The sequence below is a fragment of the Colletotrichum fioriniae genome (genome assembly GCF_027942845.1).
Source record: "Colletotrichum fioriniae strain IMI 355084 chromosome Unknown scaffold_6, whole genome shotgun sequence".
Taxonomy (NCBI): Eukaryota; Fungi; Ascomycota; class Sordariomycetes; order Glomerellales; family Glomerellaceae; genus Colletotrichum; species Colletotrichum fioriniae.
Genome location: NW_027076842.1, coordinates 1,142,762 through 1,161,120, shown reverse-complemented (window position 1 = coordinate 1,161,120; position 18,359 = coordinate 1,142,762). Strand labels below are relative to the sequence as shown.

The 18,359-nt window shown below is 52.0% G+C and overlaps 4 protein-coding genes across 4 annotated transcripts; 2 read left to right on the top strand and 2 right to left on the bottom strand.

Annotated features, from left to right (window-relative positions):
- Positions 1-3,794: 3,794 nt before the first annotated feature.
- ANB1 (translation initiation factor eIF5A) lies at positions 3,795-4,735 on the bottom strand (the record flags this gene model as incomplete). The annotated part of the gene is made up of 4 exons (XM_053189633.1): positions 3,795-3,865; positions 3,942-4,074; positions 4,143-4,409; positions 4,715-4,735. 4 exons carry the CDS (start codon positions 4,733-4,735, stop codon positions 3,795-3,797), a joined length of 492 nt encoding a protein of 163 aa, XP_053053086.1.
- Positions 4,736-6,368: 1,633 nt separating this feature from the next.
- VPS52 (Vacuolar protein sorting-associated protein 52) lies at positions 6,369-8,403 on the top strand (the record flags this gene model as incomplete). Its single annotated transcript, XM_053189634.2, has 2 exons — positions 6,369-6,807; positions 6,866-8,403. 2 exons carry the CDS (start codon positions 6,369-6,371, stop codon positions 8,401-8,403), a joined length of 1,977 nt encoding a protein of 658 aa, XP_053053087.1.
- A 189-nt stretch (positions 8,404-8,592) lies between these two features.
- On the bottom strand, positions 8,593-9,972 carry GYP8 (GTPase-activating protein gyp8; the record flags this gene model as incomplete). Its single annotated transcript, XM_053189635.2, has 3 exons — positions 8,593-9,488; positions 9,571-9,726; positions 9,801-9,972. 3 exons carry the CDS (start codon positions 9,970-9,972, stop codon positions 8,593-8,595), a joined length of 1,224 nt encoding a protein of 407 aa, XP_053053088.2.
- A 4,138-nt stretch (positions 9,973-14,110) lies between these two features.
- On the top strand, positions 14,111-18,309 carry N0V96_005744 (uncharacterized protein; the record flags this gene model as incomplete). Its single annotated transcript, XM_065757487.1, has 6 exons — positions 14,111-14,287; positions 14,469-14,809; positions 14,870-15,605; positions 16,131-16,171; positions 16,231-16,295; positions 17,159-18,309. 6 exons carry the CDS (start codon positions 14,111-14,113, stop codon positions 18,307-18,309), a joined length of 2,511 nt encoding a protein of 836 aa, XP_065613830.1.
- Positions 18,310-18,359: the final 50 nt, after the last annotated feature.

The following is an 18,359-nucleotide window of genomic DNA, read 5'->3' as shown; positions in this document are numbered from 1 at the left end:
GTGTGTCAGTTTCCATGTCTCCTTGACCCATCACATCTTCAATATCCCCAGCGGCCCGGATGCTTTTCTCCCCCTCTTTTCAAATGCCCCGCGCAATGAGACTAACCTTCTGGATGTTGTAGTCGGAGAGGGTGCGGCCATCCTCAAGCTGCTTGCCAGCGAAGATCAGGCGCTGCTGGTCAGGGGGGATGCCCTCCTTGTCCTGGATCTTGGACTTGACATTGTCGATCGTGTCGGAGGACTCGACCTCAAGGGTAATGGTCTTACCCGTCAGGGTCTTCACGAAACTGCAACCACCATCGTCAGTACATTCGGCGTCTTCGGACTTCGTCGTCGCATGGAAATAGATTTTATTGCGCTCGGGATCGGGCGGGAGGGGGTGTTCGGGGTTGGCTCACATCTGCACTACACGCAAAATATCGTTAGCATCGCCAAAAACCAACAATCAGAGCAACGGCGCGCAGCATGACGCCGTCTCGTCGTGCAGGGGACTCTCATCACTTACTCTTGCCGACGTTCGTGAACTGGCTGTTGTTACCGAGAAAGTTCTGGTGATCGCGGCAAATAATTGGTGGGGCGGGCTTGAGAATGAGTGTTGAGGTTGCGGCGCGAGCGACCGACAAGCCCTAATTAGGGCACGCGGGTACGGACATGGTCCGAGCGTCTGAGTATGTGCAAAAGTGATCGGGCTGTGAAGGGCACCCTGTGGGAATTATGGGTCTGCCCAGTGTCGCCCACCTCACTCTCAGCCTGCAATGACTTCAACAGGCTCATTCTCCAACTATCTTAATACTCTACTATCCTTGCACTCTCTCCCCGAAATAGTGCATATTTGGGAATCGTCACTAGCCAACACAATATGCTTCGGTACGGAGGGCAATAAGGACATCATACGCGGTTTCAAATCTCGCTTTGGACAAAGACTTCTTTCTAAGTTAGGGGTATTTTAACGCCGATGATTCCAACTTGTCCACTCGTGCCCATCATAAGGTGATGAGAGCACTTATAATCTACCAACCCCGGTTTCTTCAATTGGGCGTACCAGAGACCGTAATGGCCTTCCTCCAAACGGAACATTACTCAGTGTATGTCGGCTGCTCAGTATCCGACTCCATAGGCACGAAAGACCGCGATCGTTCACGTCTTTCGCTGGCTGCTCTGCGTTGCTCCTTTTGCCAGGTCACAATATGGCCCTCGAGCATGTTGACAGCTCGCACCAACATTGGAACGGACAGCCCTGCCAGCCGCGCCGCCAAATGAAAGAAGTCCTTGCCTATGGGAGGAAGATCCTCCTCAGATTTGTACGAGTGATATCGACTGATTCGCAAACTTTCCTTCCCATGTCTGTCATGTGCATCTGAGTCGATAAAAGATGCGGCCTGTGTTTGGATATCGCGCAGCCTTCCGGCCATCTCATCTCCTGTTGTCTCGGACACTGTTTGTTTGGGGACTTGCTCGTCTACGGGGAAGTATCTCGCGAGTAGTGTCTCTTCGTCTAAGTTGTGGTCAGTTACTGGATTCAGCAAACTCAAGTAGACATTGGCTTACTTCGTGTTTCAGTCAGCAGTGAAAGGTGTGCAAAGTACTCATCTAGCTCTTTCGGGCTCATCGATGTGATCTGAGACGCCGTAACGTCTGTGTAGTCAACGGTAGACGTAGCTTCATCTGGAGCCAAGGTTGGAGTCATTAACCTCTTCCACTCTTTCCAGTCAAGCTTAGGCACGATGAAGTTGTTCTCGTCTTGGGAGGCTGGCATGTTATCCTCGAGCGGAAAACAGTGCATCGCAGCAAAGACAAGGATGGTAACGAGGAGAATTTCTGGCTGGTTTATGAGACGGATTCGGGTCTTCTCTAGTGGAAAACTGAAAGTTAAGTTGGCGATGGGCGGAACGCGGCGCGCAATCGCTACCGTCTCAACTGGGAGTTGTCAGTCGAGTCCATCTTTTGGTACGGCTGGAGGACCTACTAGGCAGGCCCAGCTCACGTGCGTACTGCAATGTCATCAGGACATCGTTGAGCGGTGGGAAGGTCATGCTGTAATTGAGATGATAAGACAAGGCCAGATTCATGACTGAAGCGTGCAGTTCTCCATTATCGAACGCAGCAAGGCTTGTCGACTTGAGTGGTGTCGTATACCAAGTTGGCAATCGATCACGCATCTCCTGAGGTAGCTGGCGGTACTGTGACTGGTTAGGGAACATTCAAATCCGGTTGAAGGCAGTACCAACAGCTTCTTTGTACGGGATACTCCCCCCTCTTGCCCACTTGCAAATGTCACCAATTCGCGTAGGTATCCTCAGCAACATGCACCCCAGAAAGCAAAGGCCCAACGTGTCAATCATTCGGGGTGCCGGCCACTCGCTCCCATTTTCTCCTGTCCAGCTTTGTGCTCGTCGGTTCCGAGACTGGTGTTCCTCATCCTGTGCGAGGTCGAGTTGCGAGCTGAATAGCGAGGGCTCTCCCTCCGAGGCCGAGTCATCCTGAACAGCTGTCGCAGCTCCGGAGATGCGAAGATCCCAAAGATCGCGCACAACTGTCTCTAGTTCGGGCTTATGTCCCTTTACGGTGACTAGCCAAATCAACTGCTCTCTGAGGATAAGCTGCAAGCACTCAAGATACAAATCTCGTGCTTGTTGGCCGGTAAGCACTCGTCTGATTCGCTCCTTGGTTTGCTTCTCCTTCCGAGCCACACGACCCTTCTGGCCGAAATCTTCATCGCCAAGGTCAAATTCAACGTATCCCTGATTTAAAATGTGAGCTGCGGCTCATCATAGGAGATGAAAAGCATAGCTTGGACAAACTTGAAGCTGGTGGCCTTCTTTGGCGCAGAATCTCAAACCATTTTCGAGATACCATTTGCGAGAACCGCAGAATTCACAGCGTTCTCCTTTTGGAAACTTGTGAAGATCCCTCTCTGGAGCCATGGTGGTCTGACAGATATGTTGGTCGTACTTGGTTGAAAAGTTGATCTGGGCAAAATCGGCATCGGATTGGTGAAGTTTTTGACAGTGCGCGGTGTTTGTTTCTCGGGACGCACCTTTACCAGGCAGGCGGAACCTGGTAGGCAGTTCGTCACGAGAGAGCCCCCAAATTATGTTATTCATGAAACTGATACTTCAAAGTGCTCACGGGGGACTACTGAGTCAACGGATGTCAAACTTTTAGTTTAAGGAAAGTAGCATTACTGTATGGCATAGCTTATACATCTGAGTCTGGCTCACTCGCACTAACAATTCACGATAGTCAGCCTGGCCATGGCTACGCCGTCATCATGAAAAGGAGCTGACCAAAGATTCACAGGTCTTACAGATGAACGAGATGCGGCGTACAGATGTAGGAGTAACGATATGTCGGCTATAGTCAAATCACTTTCATGGACATTACACATTTGGCGGTTTCACTAATTTTGTACGTTTCGTTTGAACGAAAAACAGAGACCGCGTGGTGGAGATATGTACCGCTTTTCCATCGGACAAATCTGCTGCCACCGCGAGGCTCTCCCATTTTTTTTCACCTATCCCATTGCTAGTCTGATCGTCGTTAAGAGTCTGTGGGACAGACAAAACAAAGGAAAAAAGTCGTGCGACATGTCTTGCAGTTGTCAAGTTCGCGTACCCAGTATCAAGTCCTGTCCAGATATAGCCTACGCAACGACTGACGGGGATACCGTTAATTTCGAAGCGCCAAGAAATATCGCAAGAAATGTCCCCAGTCTGCCAACATCTGCCAGCAAGGCCGCTTGAATTGAGCGCTTGTGGAAGTCATTGTCTGATGATATGATAGAATTGCAGCGCTTAACCCTGCTTGGGGGCCTCCTTGGCCTCAACGGCGGCCTCCTCACCCATGGCGGTAAGAATGACGACGTCTGGAGTTCTCAGTTAGTTATGATCTCTCTTGTGTTGCTTGGCGAGCTTGTCGTCGTGAGGGGTGTGAAGTCTTACTGGTGTCCTTCTCGTCAATCTTGAAGAGCTTGTTGATCTTCTCACCAATCTCGCCGTCGGGAAGACGGACATCGTCCTTGAGGTCACCATCGTCGTTCATGAGGGAGAGGAAACCATCGTCGGAGATATCGATCTGTGGAGGGTGTTGTATTAGTATACAAGGACCATCTCGAGAGTGTGAAAAGACTTGTGGCAACTTACGAGCTGGAACTCCTTGCGGGAGACGTTGGGGACGTCCATGTTGTGGGTGGAGGGAGAAAGATCCTCAAGCTTCTTGCCGGTGAAGATGTCGATGGCGACCAAGTGAACCTTGGCGTGGCCGTGCTTGCCAGTCTTGGAGGTAGACATGTCGACGATCTTGCAGGGGCGGCCCTTGATGACGACGTGACCGTTCTTGCGCAGAGCAGAGCACTGCATGGGGAAGGTGAGAGACGCACCGGCGTCGGTGGACTCGAAGGTCATCTCATGCTGTTGGGAGACGATGTGTTAGCGATTTGGCCAACTCAAAATAAGTACGTCGTTCGGCATAATGATATGGCAGGAGGATGGGATCGAAATTGGTGTGATATTTGATGCTCGTATGCGTCGTGTGTTGCCCGAGTTTATGTGCAGAGCCGTGGTGCGTTGAAGCAGCCGCGGGGCTCTCTCGCCAATGTGGATGCGGGGTGGTCGATTTTCGCCAAAGCAACCGACATCGATCGCATTCGACAGCCACCACCACCAAAAGAGACAGGGCACGGGGGGGAGTAATAGAGCTGTCGCAAAAGACTCACCTGGGCGTCGTCGTTGGACATTTTGAAGGATTGACTGGAAGATGTCTAAAAAATCGAAGGGAAGATGTCGACAGGCGGAATTACCCAGCAAAAGACGGCTGATATTTTTTTGAAGGGGGGAGAGTTGTGAAAGGAAGAGAGCGGGCAGAGGGGGGAAATGGAGGGGAAAAAAGGAAGGCGAGGCGGGAGTAGATAATTTTTTTCCTGGTTTTATTATTGGTTTTTTTTCACTCCTAGGCCCAGATTCGCGCCCCTCTCAGTCTCTGTCCGTGGCTTCCCAAGCGTTGTGTGGGACAGGTGCAGGGAGCACTTTCGCAGTGAAAAAAAGGTGGAGTGTGGGCTTTCTTCCCTTTCTTTTCACAGATTGAACCTGTCAGGCCCCTCCCCGAGTGACATTGTCGCCGGTGGATGACTCTGCGGTGAACAAAGTACCCATCTAGGTTCTCCCGTCTGCCATACCTACCTTACCTCTGGGCCTTCTTACGCCCAACGCACCACACCACGTACCTTAGGAGCTGGAGCTCCTTTCCCGCAACATCTGAACGCCACTTGCTCAATATTTAGGCCGCTGACCGCCTGTGTAATGCCCCTATCTGATCCAGCTGGGCACGCCAGGCCAGGTCGGCGAGGGTCCATGGTTGAAGGGTTTGTCTCCCAAGGACTCAATCGGTCAAAATGACTTCTCCTTCACAGGGTTACCCGAAGGACAATGAAGCACATGGGCACAGTCCACCGGCCCTGTGGCAACAACCTTTTTTTGGGCGCTAATGCCGCCATGCCAAAACCTCGCGGGCCAGTAACCCTTGCTTCTCTCTGCCTTACCTGCCATCCTCGTTGACCTCCGATATTAGCCTTCCACTTTGGCAAGAGAAGGTCCGGACTACGGGAGTGGATTTTGACGGTATGCGCCGGAGTTTCGAACAACCTGACAGGAAGCTGTCGTGCCTGAAGACCTACCCGACTAGGCAAGATAGATATATCCAGGGATATCATTGTGCGGACATTGTGGCAGGTTCTTCCGTACCCAGTTCCTGTATCTAAGAAGAGAGCTCTGTGAGGTTTACGCACCCATTCGCGGACAAGAATATGCCTTCACATTGTAACATGCAGGAGCTTCCCTCCGAGACAGTCCCAGCAGTCCGAGCTACGGTTACCTTGGAGATGTCGCGGATTCTGCACAACATGTGTGCAGCCTCTCTCCCATCCAGACCAGACGCATCAATGGGCCGTTAATTGCTCTTCAATCGCCCATCCAATGTCCTGCCCCGCACGTTTCCAGGTTGTTTGCCGCCGGCCCTCACTCACAATTCTGCCCCGCACTTTCCAGACTTCGACCCCTCGAAGACAAAGGGCCCGACCCCTGCCGCGCCACAGGAAGCTCCCGTGGATACGTATCTTGTGGCTGGTGCTTGTCATCGATCGCTCACCCAATGAGAACACGTCGCTCTCCTAAGGCCGTCCAGCCTTGTCTACTGCCTCCTGGAGGTAAGGTAGCACAGGTAACCAATGCCACAGGTGTACATCTTTCAAAGAAGCCAGACGCCGATCCCGCGATTCTACAACACCATCCGTGCGATTTGCGAACCCTCGATGACATGGTGCTCCGTCCTGTCGACCACATCGCTTCTTAGCTTCTCCATACCACAAGTCCACCATGTGGCTTGATCGACTTGCAGCGCAGTCGAACTCATCTCCCTCAGCGTCGCAGCCTGGCAGCCGGCCATACTCTCCTCTTCCGCGACGAACCTCAAGCAGCCCCTATGTGACCTCTCAACGACCTGGTATCACACCAAGAGGCTCACAACTTTCACTCGTCTCCAACGATTCTTCCAACTCCTTCCTAGCTTCACGGAGAGTCAATGGCTCGGGCTTGAAACAGTCCCAAACAACCTACGATGGACCGGATTCGGTCGAGATCTTGGGCCAGATCCTAGATACAGCGCCAACATCCGAGGCAACAACTATCACAATAAGCGAAAATGACCTCGAACTAGACTTCCAGTTTGAAGGTCTGAGTTTGCGAGAGCTTGCAAGCTCCGATGAGATCGATAGAAGCGATGCGGATAGCTACCGGCGGCAAACCGCAGAGGAGTGTATGAGCTCCCTATTGGCTGGCTCAACTGTTCGCAGATTGCTGATCTTTGAGTTTAGTTGAAGCGAGCAAAGCCCAATTCGAGGACCTGCATCGATCAATTGCAGCATGCGATGGGGTTCTAGGCTCAGTAGAGACCAATCTGACGAGCTTCCGGAATGACCTCGCGGCCGTCTCCGCAGATATCGAAAGCCTGCAGTCACGTTCTGCGGCAATGAACGTGAGGCTAGACAATCGAAAAGCTGTTGAAAAGGCTTTTGGTCCAGTTGTCGAGGAGCTCAGCGTCTCCCCCCATGTGGTGTCCAAGATATCCGAGGGCCAAATCGACGAGACATGGGTGAAGATGCTGGCGGAAGTGGACAAACGAGCGACAGCATACAAAAAGTCGGTTTCGAACCAGGGAGAGAGCAAAGCTTGGGCAGATCTTGGTCCGTTACTGGAAAAGTTGACGATGAAAGCGGTCGAGCGCATACGAGACTTCATTGTCGCCCAGATCAAGGCCTTGCGATCCCCTCACATCAACGCCCAAATAATCCAGCAGCAGAACTTCTTGAAGTTTAAAGACTTATACACCTTCTTGCATAAGCATCATGCTACTCTCGCAGAAGAGATTAGCCAGGCTTATATGAACACCATGCGATGGTACTACGCAAACCAATTTGGACGATATCAAAGGGCATTGGAAAAGCTCAAGCTGCACATTCTCGACAAGAACGACGTCCTTGGGCACGACGAACCCACGCGAAGAGCCACGGTGCTGTCTGCCACCAAACCAGCTGGGCCGCCTCATGATGCTTTCAATCTGGGAAGGCGTATTGATCTCCTGAAATCGGGTAATGCTGCTGCGATCTCCTCTTACCTGGCCGAGGAAGACCAGACAACACATTATCTAGAGGTGCCTTTCAGGAACTTCAACCTGGCACTCATAGACAACGCCACCGCAGAGTACACATTCCTAGCCGCCTTCTTCTCACCGCCATTGTCTCTGCAAGCAGTGTCACGACAGTTCAACTACATCTTTGAACCAACATTTGCGCTGGGCAAAACCCTCACCAGAACGCTCACTGCTGAGTCATATGACGCCCTGGGGTTGCTATTAAGCATCCGCATCAACCAGCATCTTGCTTTCGAGCTACAGCGGCGCAAGGTGCCAGCCGTGGACGGCTACATTAACATGACGACAATGCTTCTATGGCCGAGACTTCAAGTCGTGATGGATCACCACTGTGAATCATTGCGGCAGCTGATGAATACTTTACCCACAAAACCCAGGGCGGCGGATCAGAATAAGCTATCCGCCGCGCCGCATCTCGTAACCCAGAGGTTCGGCCAGATCTTGCAGGGAGTTCTGGCGCTGAGCACAGAGGCAGGAGACGACGAGCCGGTGGTAACTAGCTTGCGACGTCTGCGGTCAGAGGCAGAGGCTTTCTTGACGCGGTACAGTCAGTCTTTCAGCGATAAACGAAAGCGGGAAAGGTTTCTTTATAACAATTATTCGTTGATTTCGACCATCATCAGCGACGTTGGCGGAAAATTGGGTACGGAGCAGCAGGAGCATTTCGAGGGCCTCAAAGCGGCATTCCAGGAGGGTGCTTGAACAGAGCGCAGTACCAGGCACGTAGCAGTTTGTTGGATTATTTTGGCATTGGCGCAACATTAGGGGTTCTTGACTGCCAGTGGCATATCACTTTGTATGATAGCCTTCTTTTACTCTAACTGGGGGAATTTAAATGTACATGATGACACAAGTCTTGCGAGGGCTGTTCAGCTCGTCATCCACTCTTGACTAAAAGTTATGCGTCCAGGTCGTTCCGTTGGACCACTTGTTATACAGAGCTGCCATTGCAGCTATGGGGCTGGGATTTCTTCTACCCAGGTATACGGCCACTAGACCGATGACAACAGCCAGTCCGGCGGCTGCGGCCCCCTTTCTGTACGCCCACATCACCTTCATGAGTTTTTGCCGGCGCTCGAGGGCCTTGAGCTCCGCTAGCTGTTTCTGGAAATATGTGTGCCCTTCGTCCATTGTTTGCTTTGAGCATTCCTCCACTGACCGCGCCGTCTTTAAGGAGCTGGCTTTGGATATCTTGCGCCACTGCGATAGCGACTCGGGTGGATATCGCTCATAAAGCGCAATGGTGCTCGTGATCAACGCATCGAGGTCCATCTTCTGCGGGACCTTGGAGAGGATGAGGTGGAGCATGGACGGATCGTCCTCCTCCTGGTCGAACAGCTCGTCGCGGCGGTTCAGAACGATCTGGACGTACATGTAGATGCTGAAAACAGGTTCACGGGTGAGGAGGGTATCGAAGAGGCGAGCAATGTCGCCGTAGGCCTGAATGTCGTGCGCGTACATGGTCAGGGTGCCCGCCAGGGCGTAGAAGGGTTCCGTACCGGAGAGGTGGCGCTTGAGCTTCGGATCGGCGGCGTTGAGGATGTCGGGGATCAGCCTGAGCTGCGCGACGGTCGGCTCGAGGCTGGTGAGCATGAAGTCTCGTATGCGGAGCACCGATAGTCGCGAGACGAGGCGGGCGCGCCATGGTGGTTCGAGGACCAGCATGAAGACTTGGCAGATGTCATGGTAGCCTTGGAAATAGCATAGGTATGGGTATCGACGGAGGACTTCGACGATCAGATCGGAAAGCTCGCTTTTGTTCTTCTCGAGTTCGGTGTCGTTCTGGTCTGTACGTGGAGTTGGTTAGCTTACTTGTCGCGAGTTCGCAACAACTCCCTGTCGGGACACTGCAGAACGGAGTGGTCTCACGATTCGGGTAGTAGATGAAGGCGCGGTTAACGTCGAGCGCAACTTGTTCCTCGTCTCTATGACTTGGAAGGGTCTTCCATGAGACCTTCTCGTCTACACCAGCTGCGATTGTACCCTGGAAATCCTCGCTATCTGGGAGGCCTAGGATTATAGGCCCTGCACAAAATGTTGCGTTAGCCTCAGAGCGTCACAGGACGATGACGCCGTGTTTGGCATGTTTTACTACTGACAAGCTTTCCGGCGTAGGATATCGGTGAGGAATCCGCCTTTGGTACTAGCCAGGCCTTTAAGGGCTTCTATGTTCCGCCATTTGCACGCCTCGAGGATATCGTTCGTCTTGCGCTGTTCCTGATCTACGGGGACCGCAGAGTCAGCGTTGACCGGGGCATTCTTTTCGGCCATCGAGGTTGTTTCCATGACTCCTTTGTGGTTGCGAGCAATGTATCGTCACGAGGCGTCGTTGGCATCGAGGAGTGTGCTCGTCACGGGAGCGTGCGCATCGTGTGGCTGCGAGCTCAGGGGAGATATGCGCGCGTTGCTATTGCCTGGCGTTGCGGACGCTGGTTTGACAGAGAGTCCAGAACGCCCATGAAATCCGCACTGGTGAACCGGCTTTAGGACACAGCTTCAACGGCTTGAAGCTGAGGTTGAAATGGGATGCATTACACGCGCCCACGATCTGCCGGCGGGAGACAGATGGCTGATTGTAGGAACAGGGAAGCTAGAGGTCGGTCCAAGAGCTGCCACAGATGTGACAAGCCAGGTTATAGCGGAGTTTCCTCCACAGCGGATCTATGGATCTGTTTCGAACCATTGAGGCCGAGGCTTAGCGCACGTTTGGAGCAACTTCACCAGGGACGCCCAGCCCCCATGGCCTGGATCGCCGGGACGGGACGCACGGGCCAGATAGGGCGAACCTGACTTGAGCTGTCATTAGACGCCTTTTGACACACCACTTTGATATTACAGTAAGGTACGCTGTCAAGTTGTCTAGCTTTGGGTTATTGCCAAAGACAGGCGAAATTTCGAGGGGGTACATTTTGGGTGTGAACTTCTGTGAAGCTCGGCTCAGAAAACCCTTTCACCTATCCATGCGTGTGCTTACTTTCGATGCTTCACGGCCGGCATCCGCTGCATTGGATTATCCTTGGGTCAGGTACTATGTAGGTCTACCTATGGCGGTTGCACAACTCACCAAACCTACTACGGTACCCTAAGTCGACCCGTGAAAACAAGCTGGTCAACATCCTGCCTAACGTGGAGGTCCCAAGGGGGTTCTATGTGATGTAAATACCGCGTTTCCCAACTTGAGGATTTCAGTTTGATAGGTGCGAGATACCTAGGTTGTTTGTGGTTTATCGCGTGGCAGCTCAGATGGAGGTCCTTTCCGGCTATCAAGCTTCCAGTCACAAATTTCAAGCCACTCCCGCTTCATGCGCCTAAAAAAATGCATTCATCTTCCACGAGGGCCATAACGGTCGTTAGATAGGTCATGGTCTCTGAAGATGCGTTCCTTGCCGACCACCGGACCAGAATTCTCGCCCTGGGCCCTGCAGCTCGATTCAGTCAGCGTCTAGCCGAGACAGCCCAAGCCAGACATGCATCATGGCCTCGGTAAATTAAGTACATATGGGCGGTTCTTTATTGAGTGGCACCGGCGAGTACTATCTTTCAGTTGTCTCATTGGTTATGCTGCGGCCGAAACGGCCACTCCATTGACACTGTTGGGTATAGGATTGGCGTAAAAGAGAGACTCTGGTTTTGTCATGCATGAACATGATTCTTAGCCAGTGAGGGACTCTTCAAGTCAGACAGCTGCACACAGAGCCGGGCAGCTGTAAGGGTCGACAAGTCCGGCTTTGCCCGATTCTGGATCGAGTAGTGCAATGTCTAAGATTCACTCGTAACGGCATCTTCAGATTATGAACCAAACCATGCTTCAAGCTTCCTTTTGGTATTTTGACTGCTTACCTTGTATGATGCGTACACCACGCCCAGAGGATGATTTGGCATTCTGACTTGCATTGTACGTTCTGCCGCAGAGAAATCAGAACAGCCATGGAAATAGAACCCCCCTGGCTGGTTGTCCTGCGCCCCCTGCTTTTCTGGAGTATTCCAGACCCGCATACGAGCCCTGGTCCTTGAAGGTGTATTAACCGATCCGCACTGATTTCCCACCAGGTATCCGTCGGGAGTCGGGACTCGTGAAGGGGTCTCTTTGAGACTACCTATCAGCAGAGAGGGACTTCTCGAATTCCTTCTTGATCAAAGGTCCTAGTAAAGACAACAAGACTGATAAGATCCACGGAGAAGAGTCATGATACACATACATAGAAGGGCGGAGGTAGAGAGACTCCAGCATCGCCCTATTTGCGTGAGGAGACGTCAAACAGTGCCTGAGGTAAACGACAGGTGAGACAGTGGAGGCATGGAACCTGCAGCGGAAATGGCCGGCGAGGCATCGTGCAGTCTGGCGATGCAACTGTTCACGCTGTTGTAGTAGGGTATGGAAGTTCTTGGTGGTTGGTGTAGCTATCCGTATGTGGGACTTACACCCACTCCATGAAAAGAAGACATCCAATTGCCTTCCTACCCAAGGGCAAGTAGTGTAATGGTTTCAGCTGGGTAGGGCAGCAAGGTGTTGAGGAAGACCATTCGTCTGCCCAATCAGCAAGAGCCCGCGGTTCTTTCCAGCTTTCTTCTTTCGCGCCGGAACGTGCCCTCCAACCGTAGGCACGTAGGGTAGGGTACATTGTTGGCTTAACCATGTAGATAGAGGCCTAGACTACCCTTGATTGATTAGTATTAAACCGGCTTGACCTTACTATTGGATATTGGACGTAGGGTTGCAAGATGGGACGACAACAGCGGATGAAGTCGTTTTCTTCAGCATCCCCGTCAGCAGTGTTGTCCGGTCCCTACCTACCTAATTCGCGGCTGAACTATACTGCCTACGCACAATGATCTCACCTAATACTAACAAAGCATTTCATACCGGGCAGTCAACTGTCTTTCGCAGACAACGGGGCTCTCGCGGCAACCTGATTCAAGTCCCCGCTCAGCCAGGGCTGCCTGCCTATGGCTTGACTGCCCGCCTGAGCAAGGAACACGATGGATACCTCCCGTCGCGCATGCACGATGCTTCAGCAAGTCAGCAACAGCCTACAGGGCCAGCTCACCACCGACGTTCCATTACCCTTCTGACCGAAGTCCCGTCACAGTGGAGAGAGTCCGGCTGAGATGCAAATCATACGCAGTAGCTAGTCGAGACAGAACCCAAGACACAGCCCAGCGCACCCAGGTACCTCGGCCGAGAATGGTATTTTCCGCGAATTCAACCAGCTGCATTCTTGGGATGTTCTAGGGCACCCCCACTTGAAATACTGTGAAGGGTTTGAGATGAATCAGGGTCCAGCGCGCCACAACGCCAACAGATCGGGCTCCATTCTCATCGAAGCCTCCTGGAGCCACAAGGAACGGCGGAAAATACCCTATTTATTTGTCCTGACTTCATATGGGCGCAATACACTACACTTTGATTGGCGATGATGGCATAAGGTGACTCGGGCTGCTAGGGTTCTGGGTGCCTCAGACTTGCATTCTTAGTTCTACGCCACCTAGATCGGATTAGGCAGGGGTTGTAAAGTAAAGTGTGTGAGCGTTATCCAAGGTAAGGTAAGCTGGGATGAGGTCTTTTTTCTTTAATCATTGATGCCTTAGTTGGCATGTGTGATGTTTGTTGGTATGGCAGCCAACCACGTCTGTTCCACGGCGTTTTGCTTGCGCCCACGCACACCCAACATGCCTGCCGCCTCACATCACATACCTGCTGCACAACTAGGCATCCTGTACGTGCCGTGCATATCTTCCCTACCTTACTTTGCCGAAGCACGATGTACTTCATCTTACCTTACTTGACCACGGTACCTACTTACCTTAAGGCAAGGTAGGTGTTTATGTAGGTAGATACTGACAAAACCGGGAATGCAAGGTGCTTTGCAACTATTGGCTACTCGCATGCTAGGTAGGTACTGCCTTCCATTGAGGTGTGGTGAGGTGGTGCTTTCTCTCAGGTAAGCTCGTGCTCCAATACTCCATGCAACGTGGTGCCCCACCAGCTAGCTAACATGCCCATACCTCTTGCCTTACACCCAGTACGACTGACTCTAAAACCAACCTTTGCTCCGCCCAACCGTCACAACCTGGGGCCATTCATTCCATGGCGCCGTTGCCTACCTGTCTCCTTGCCTCACCTTGTTCCTCAGCAGATAGCCCCGGCCGGCCCAGTCGCATTTGAGTTGTACGGCCGCTGCTTGCCATTCCAGTGGCCCTGAAATCGGAGACAAAATCACAGCTCCGTCATACAGTCTGATCGGTTTGGAATTTCGAATCACGCGACCCGGCAATCTGGTATCCATATCCCCCGCCGCAAATCCGAAATACCTCTGTTCCGATTTCACCTCTCTCGGCCTCTCTTCAACCCGTTGCTGCAGATTTTCACTCCACTGTCAACCATGTTGACATAACAAGACCTTTCGAAATGGCTTTCCAGACAAACGTCTTTAGAAACGGTGCTTGGGTCACGGAGATTATTGACCTACAAACTGTTCTGAGGGGCTCAACCACAAACACCTCCGCTGTCGCTCCTTCACTCCCCGCTCCGCCAAGCTGTGGTATCTTGACGAGAACGGTCATCGATAGCCCCATTGCTCGATGGGTCTTGCCTGCTCGCCTAAGGTCTGCACATCACAATGATGTTGCCTTCGTTGGGGTGAGTTACTCTTTCTCTTTCTCAAGATCATATGGAGGCTTGGATAGTACATTTCTCGAACCCCGCTGCCCTTTTCCTTTTCCTCACACGTTATCTCCAGACTATGTGAAGAAGCTTACAAATATAGGATCGTTACGTGAGCATCAATGAGTTGCGCAAAGATGGGCAGCTTCAGGAGGTGCTGCGGAAGAACGACTTTGGCTGTCGTATTCGAAATGCGCTTGTTATTGGAAACAAGTACGAGCACTTTCGCGTTGTCCCAGACGATCCTGGTCATGACCACATAAAAAGCGAAGACGAAGATGATGACACCCACATGGCCGACATTGGCTCTGGATCTGGCATCAGTAGTTCTCATGGGCAGTTCCCACCGCACTTGTTGCTCCTCATCCTCGAATCAGGTTCCTTTGTCTTCCTCTTCATCAAAAGAGACGATGAGAGAGATGCCCTGGAGTTCGTCGCATCGCCGTTCCACAACCCAGCAAGGAGACTAGGCCACTTGGGATTTCATGTAGCTGTCGACCCCAGGTCTCGCTATTTTGCAGTCGCGGACGCCCAAAACAAATTTGTCGTTTACGAGCTAGAGTCCATTGAGGCAATGGGTGACCAGTTCATACTTGACAAGGCCATCAAACCCATTAGGGCGCATCAGCCAAGAGCAGTCCAAGGTACCATTCTCAAGATGGAGTTTCTCTATCCTCGTCCCGAGGACGAAAACCACGTCATTCTCCTTCTCATAATCGCAAAGGCCGACAGGTCGAAGATGGTCATCTACGAATGGGAGCGCGGAGACGATCTTGGCCAAGTGCTGGCCGAAGAAAAGCGTGGCCATCGCATAGCACCAGAGCATCGGCTCCCTCTTCTCATCATTCCTCTGACAGTGAGAAGTTCCTTTTTCGCAGTTTCCGAACACGCTCTTGGCATATGCAAGGACCCCCTCCAAGGGCCTCCTGACATTGAAACAATTAATCCGGTCAGCCATCCCGCGAGCCCTTTTCATCACGGTACTAGTGTACCCCTTTGGACAGCTTGGGACAGACCGGTACGGAGGCGGCGCTACTACGACACCAAGGATCTTATTTATTTGGCTCGAGAAGATGGTGTAATTGTCTTCTTTGAGTTTAATACGACGGATATCTTGGGCGCTGCCATGAATGTTGGCAGCTGCAACTGCAACATTTCGACCGCCTTCACCACAATGTATGACGCCTACTCTGACGTGGCCATTGTCGCCGGCGACTCTGGCCCCGGGATGGTATTTCAGGTAAGTTGTGATGCCAGTGCTTTTTACCAGACAGCTACTAAAATACTTCTCCAGCTCAAACCTCGGGAGCCTCTCGTCGAGCTTGGGAGTATCCCTAACTGGTCCTGCTCGGTTGATTTCGTCACCACAGATGCTTTGACGTCGTGGGATCCTGAGACTGGTCCAAAAGGAAAGCCCATAATACCATGGCGAGACAGAACGTTGGACCATTTGACAGCTCCAGACAAAGTTCTTTGCGCCTCTGGGAATGGACCGCAGGGCAGCATCACAGAGCTTCGCTATGGACTGCCCGCTAATATTATATCTTATTTTGAGCCGCTGCCAACGAGGAAAGCCTGGGTTTTCAGAACCGCAGACGGAACTTGGCCTTATCAAATGCTGATGGCAAGCCCCGGGACTTCCGACGTGTTACTAGTATCATTTGATCTATCAAACGCGGAGATGGCTGACCCAATGGCAACCCAATTTGACACAGAGTCTCGAACTCTGGCAGCGGAGCAAAGCCGAGACAATACCATTGTTCAGGTGTCTGAGAAGCGTATCATTACCATCGACCAGCAACACAGGTTTGTGTTCTAGAATTCAACCTCCACGTCCCACTTCGACTTTGCTAACGTTCTGATAGTTCAAGATATGAACTAGGTGACTTTGAGGGCGTGGGTAGGATAGCTGAGCATGCAGCCGTCAGGGGTAATTGCATCTGCGTCTCAACCTTTGAAGAATCTCGCTTCCGAATTCACACTTTCCGCACAAACGGGACTGAAACATCCCTTACACAGACTTACCCTGTCGATGGCGAAGTTACATGCCTGGCTCTCTGTTCTCTCGATGGACGGGAATGCATACTAGCTGGACTTTGGCGACAAAACAGCCCCTACTTGGCCGTATTTCCGACGGATATAACGGAAGAAAAGCCAGAGTTGATACGGCTTGCCACCAGTACGTCCTATCCTGCAAGGCTTTAAGACGGTTAATCTAACAACCTGCAATAGACCAAGCAGCCCATGATGCGGGAGACATTGATGCAATGGATATTGCCTCAACAATCGAGTTGGTGACCACTATCGTGCCAATAGCGGAATCAGCGGAGCAAACAAGTGTAGTGATGGGTACCCGAAGCGGACATCTCATCACAGTCCAATTTACCGCGAATCCCTTCCAACATCAGATTTTCACGGAGAGATTGGGGACAGTCGCACTCGAAGCTATGCCTCTAGAAACGCCATTGCTTCCCGGCTCGGTACTGGTTTGTTGCAACGACAGCCTCTTGCTTCTGAGGGACTTTGAGGCCAGACGGCCAGGTCATTTTGCTACAAAACATCGGGTGTGGGCAACTGATCTGAAGCACCCAGCGACTCCATCGATGCCTATCATCTCTGCGGCGTGCATTCCCGCCGATTTGGGCGGTAACAACCGCGCGCCACTTGTACTTTTGTCAGGAGAGCGCATGTCGTTCGTAGAGCTGTATTTGCAACCTGGGCCGGTTCCCAAGACACTGCCACTGCCCGGGACACCTGCCAAGGTGCTATACTCTCAAACTCTACAATGTTTAGTTGTTGCAGTGCAGATTGGCAAGAAGCCGACTGTTCTTTTCTTGGACCCCGAGACCGGAGAAGACCTCTCTCTTCCGCAAGACAAGCATGGAAATGCGACGACATTCATCAGCGGCTTGGGAAGCCAAGAGGACAAGATTCATGCAGTTTACGACTGGCTTTTCATCAAAGACGGCATGACCTTTCATTACCTCATCGTCACAACGGCAGGCGGACGCCTGTTGCTTGTGTCGCCTAAGAAGGAAGAGAGTCACGACCTTGAAGGCAATAGGAGAACGAGGATACGGTTCTCCACGAAATATAGGATAAAGGAAAAAGCGCCCATATATTCTATTGTTGGGGATGGCGACAGCATTATTTACTGTGCTGGAAAAATCCTTCACTGGGATGTCCTGGACTCCGTCGAAAAGAGATTGGTCCGCAAAAAGACGTATGAGCTGAACTCTCCCGCCATCTCACTACGGATGGTGAACGGAAAGATCTCGGCGCTCACCCTCAGCGACTCCTTGGTGATTATTGATCACAAGGCAGAAAACACACACGGAGAAATGACACAGATCCATGCGGATCAGGTGACGCGGAAGTCGAATCACTTCTTCGATGTCGGAGATGATGCAGACCCGGAGCTGACTTGGCCAGTGACTCTCCTGACGGGCATGGATCGGTCCTTCACGGCAGTCTGGACTCCTTGGAAACAGCCCAAGAGAGAGCTGGAACTCGTTGCAGAAGGACCACTGCCCGCCAGCATCAGGAAACTTCAGCGAGGCCGTGTGCGGCCGGAATGGGTGGCGACAGAACATGTGCCACGGTACGGTAGTATACCGAGCACAGTAGACGGTGCTGAGGTGTTGGGCATCTGTCTTGACGGATCATTGATGCACTTCAGCCTACTCAACCTTCAAGCATGGCGGTTTTTACGTCTTGTTGAGAACCTAGCGCTGAGAAGTCCACTGCTGTTTCCCTACAGCTACGAAGTGTCCGTCTTGGACAACGAGGAATACGACGCGGAAGCGAAAGACACGCCAAAGTCGATGAAGCACATCAACGGGAATTTACTGCAGCAGTGTATCGACAAGCGGGTCCTTCAGGAGATAATGAAGGGAGACAGCAACCATGACCTTTTTGCGAGAGTATCTGGACGGCTTGGATGATGGAAAGTGGACAGCATCTTTTCAAGAAGACAACGACCCTGACCTCACGA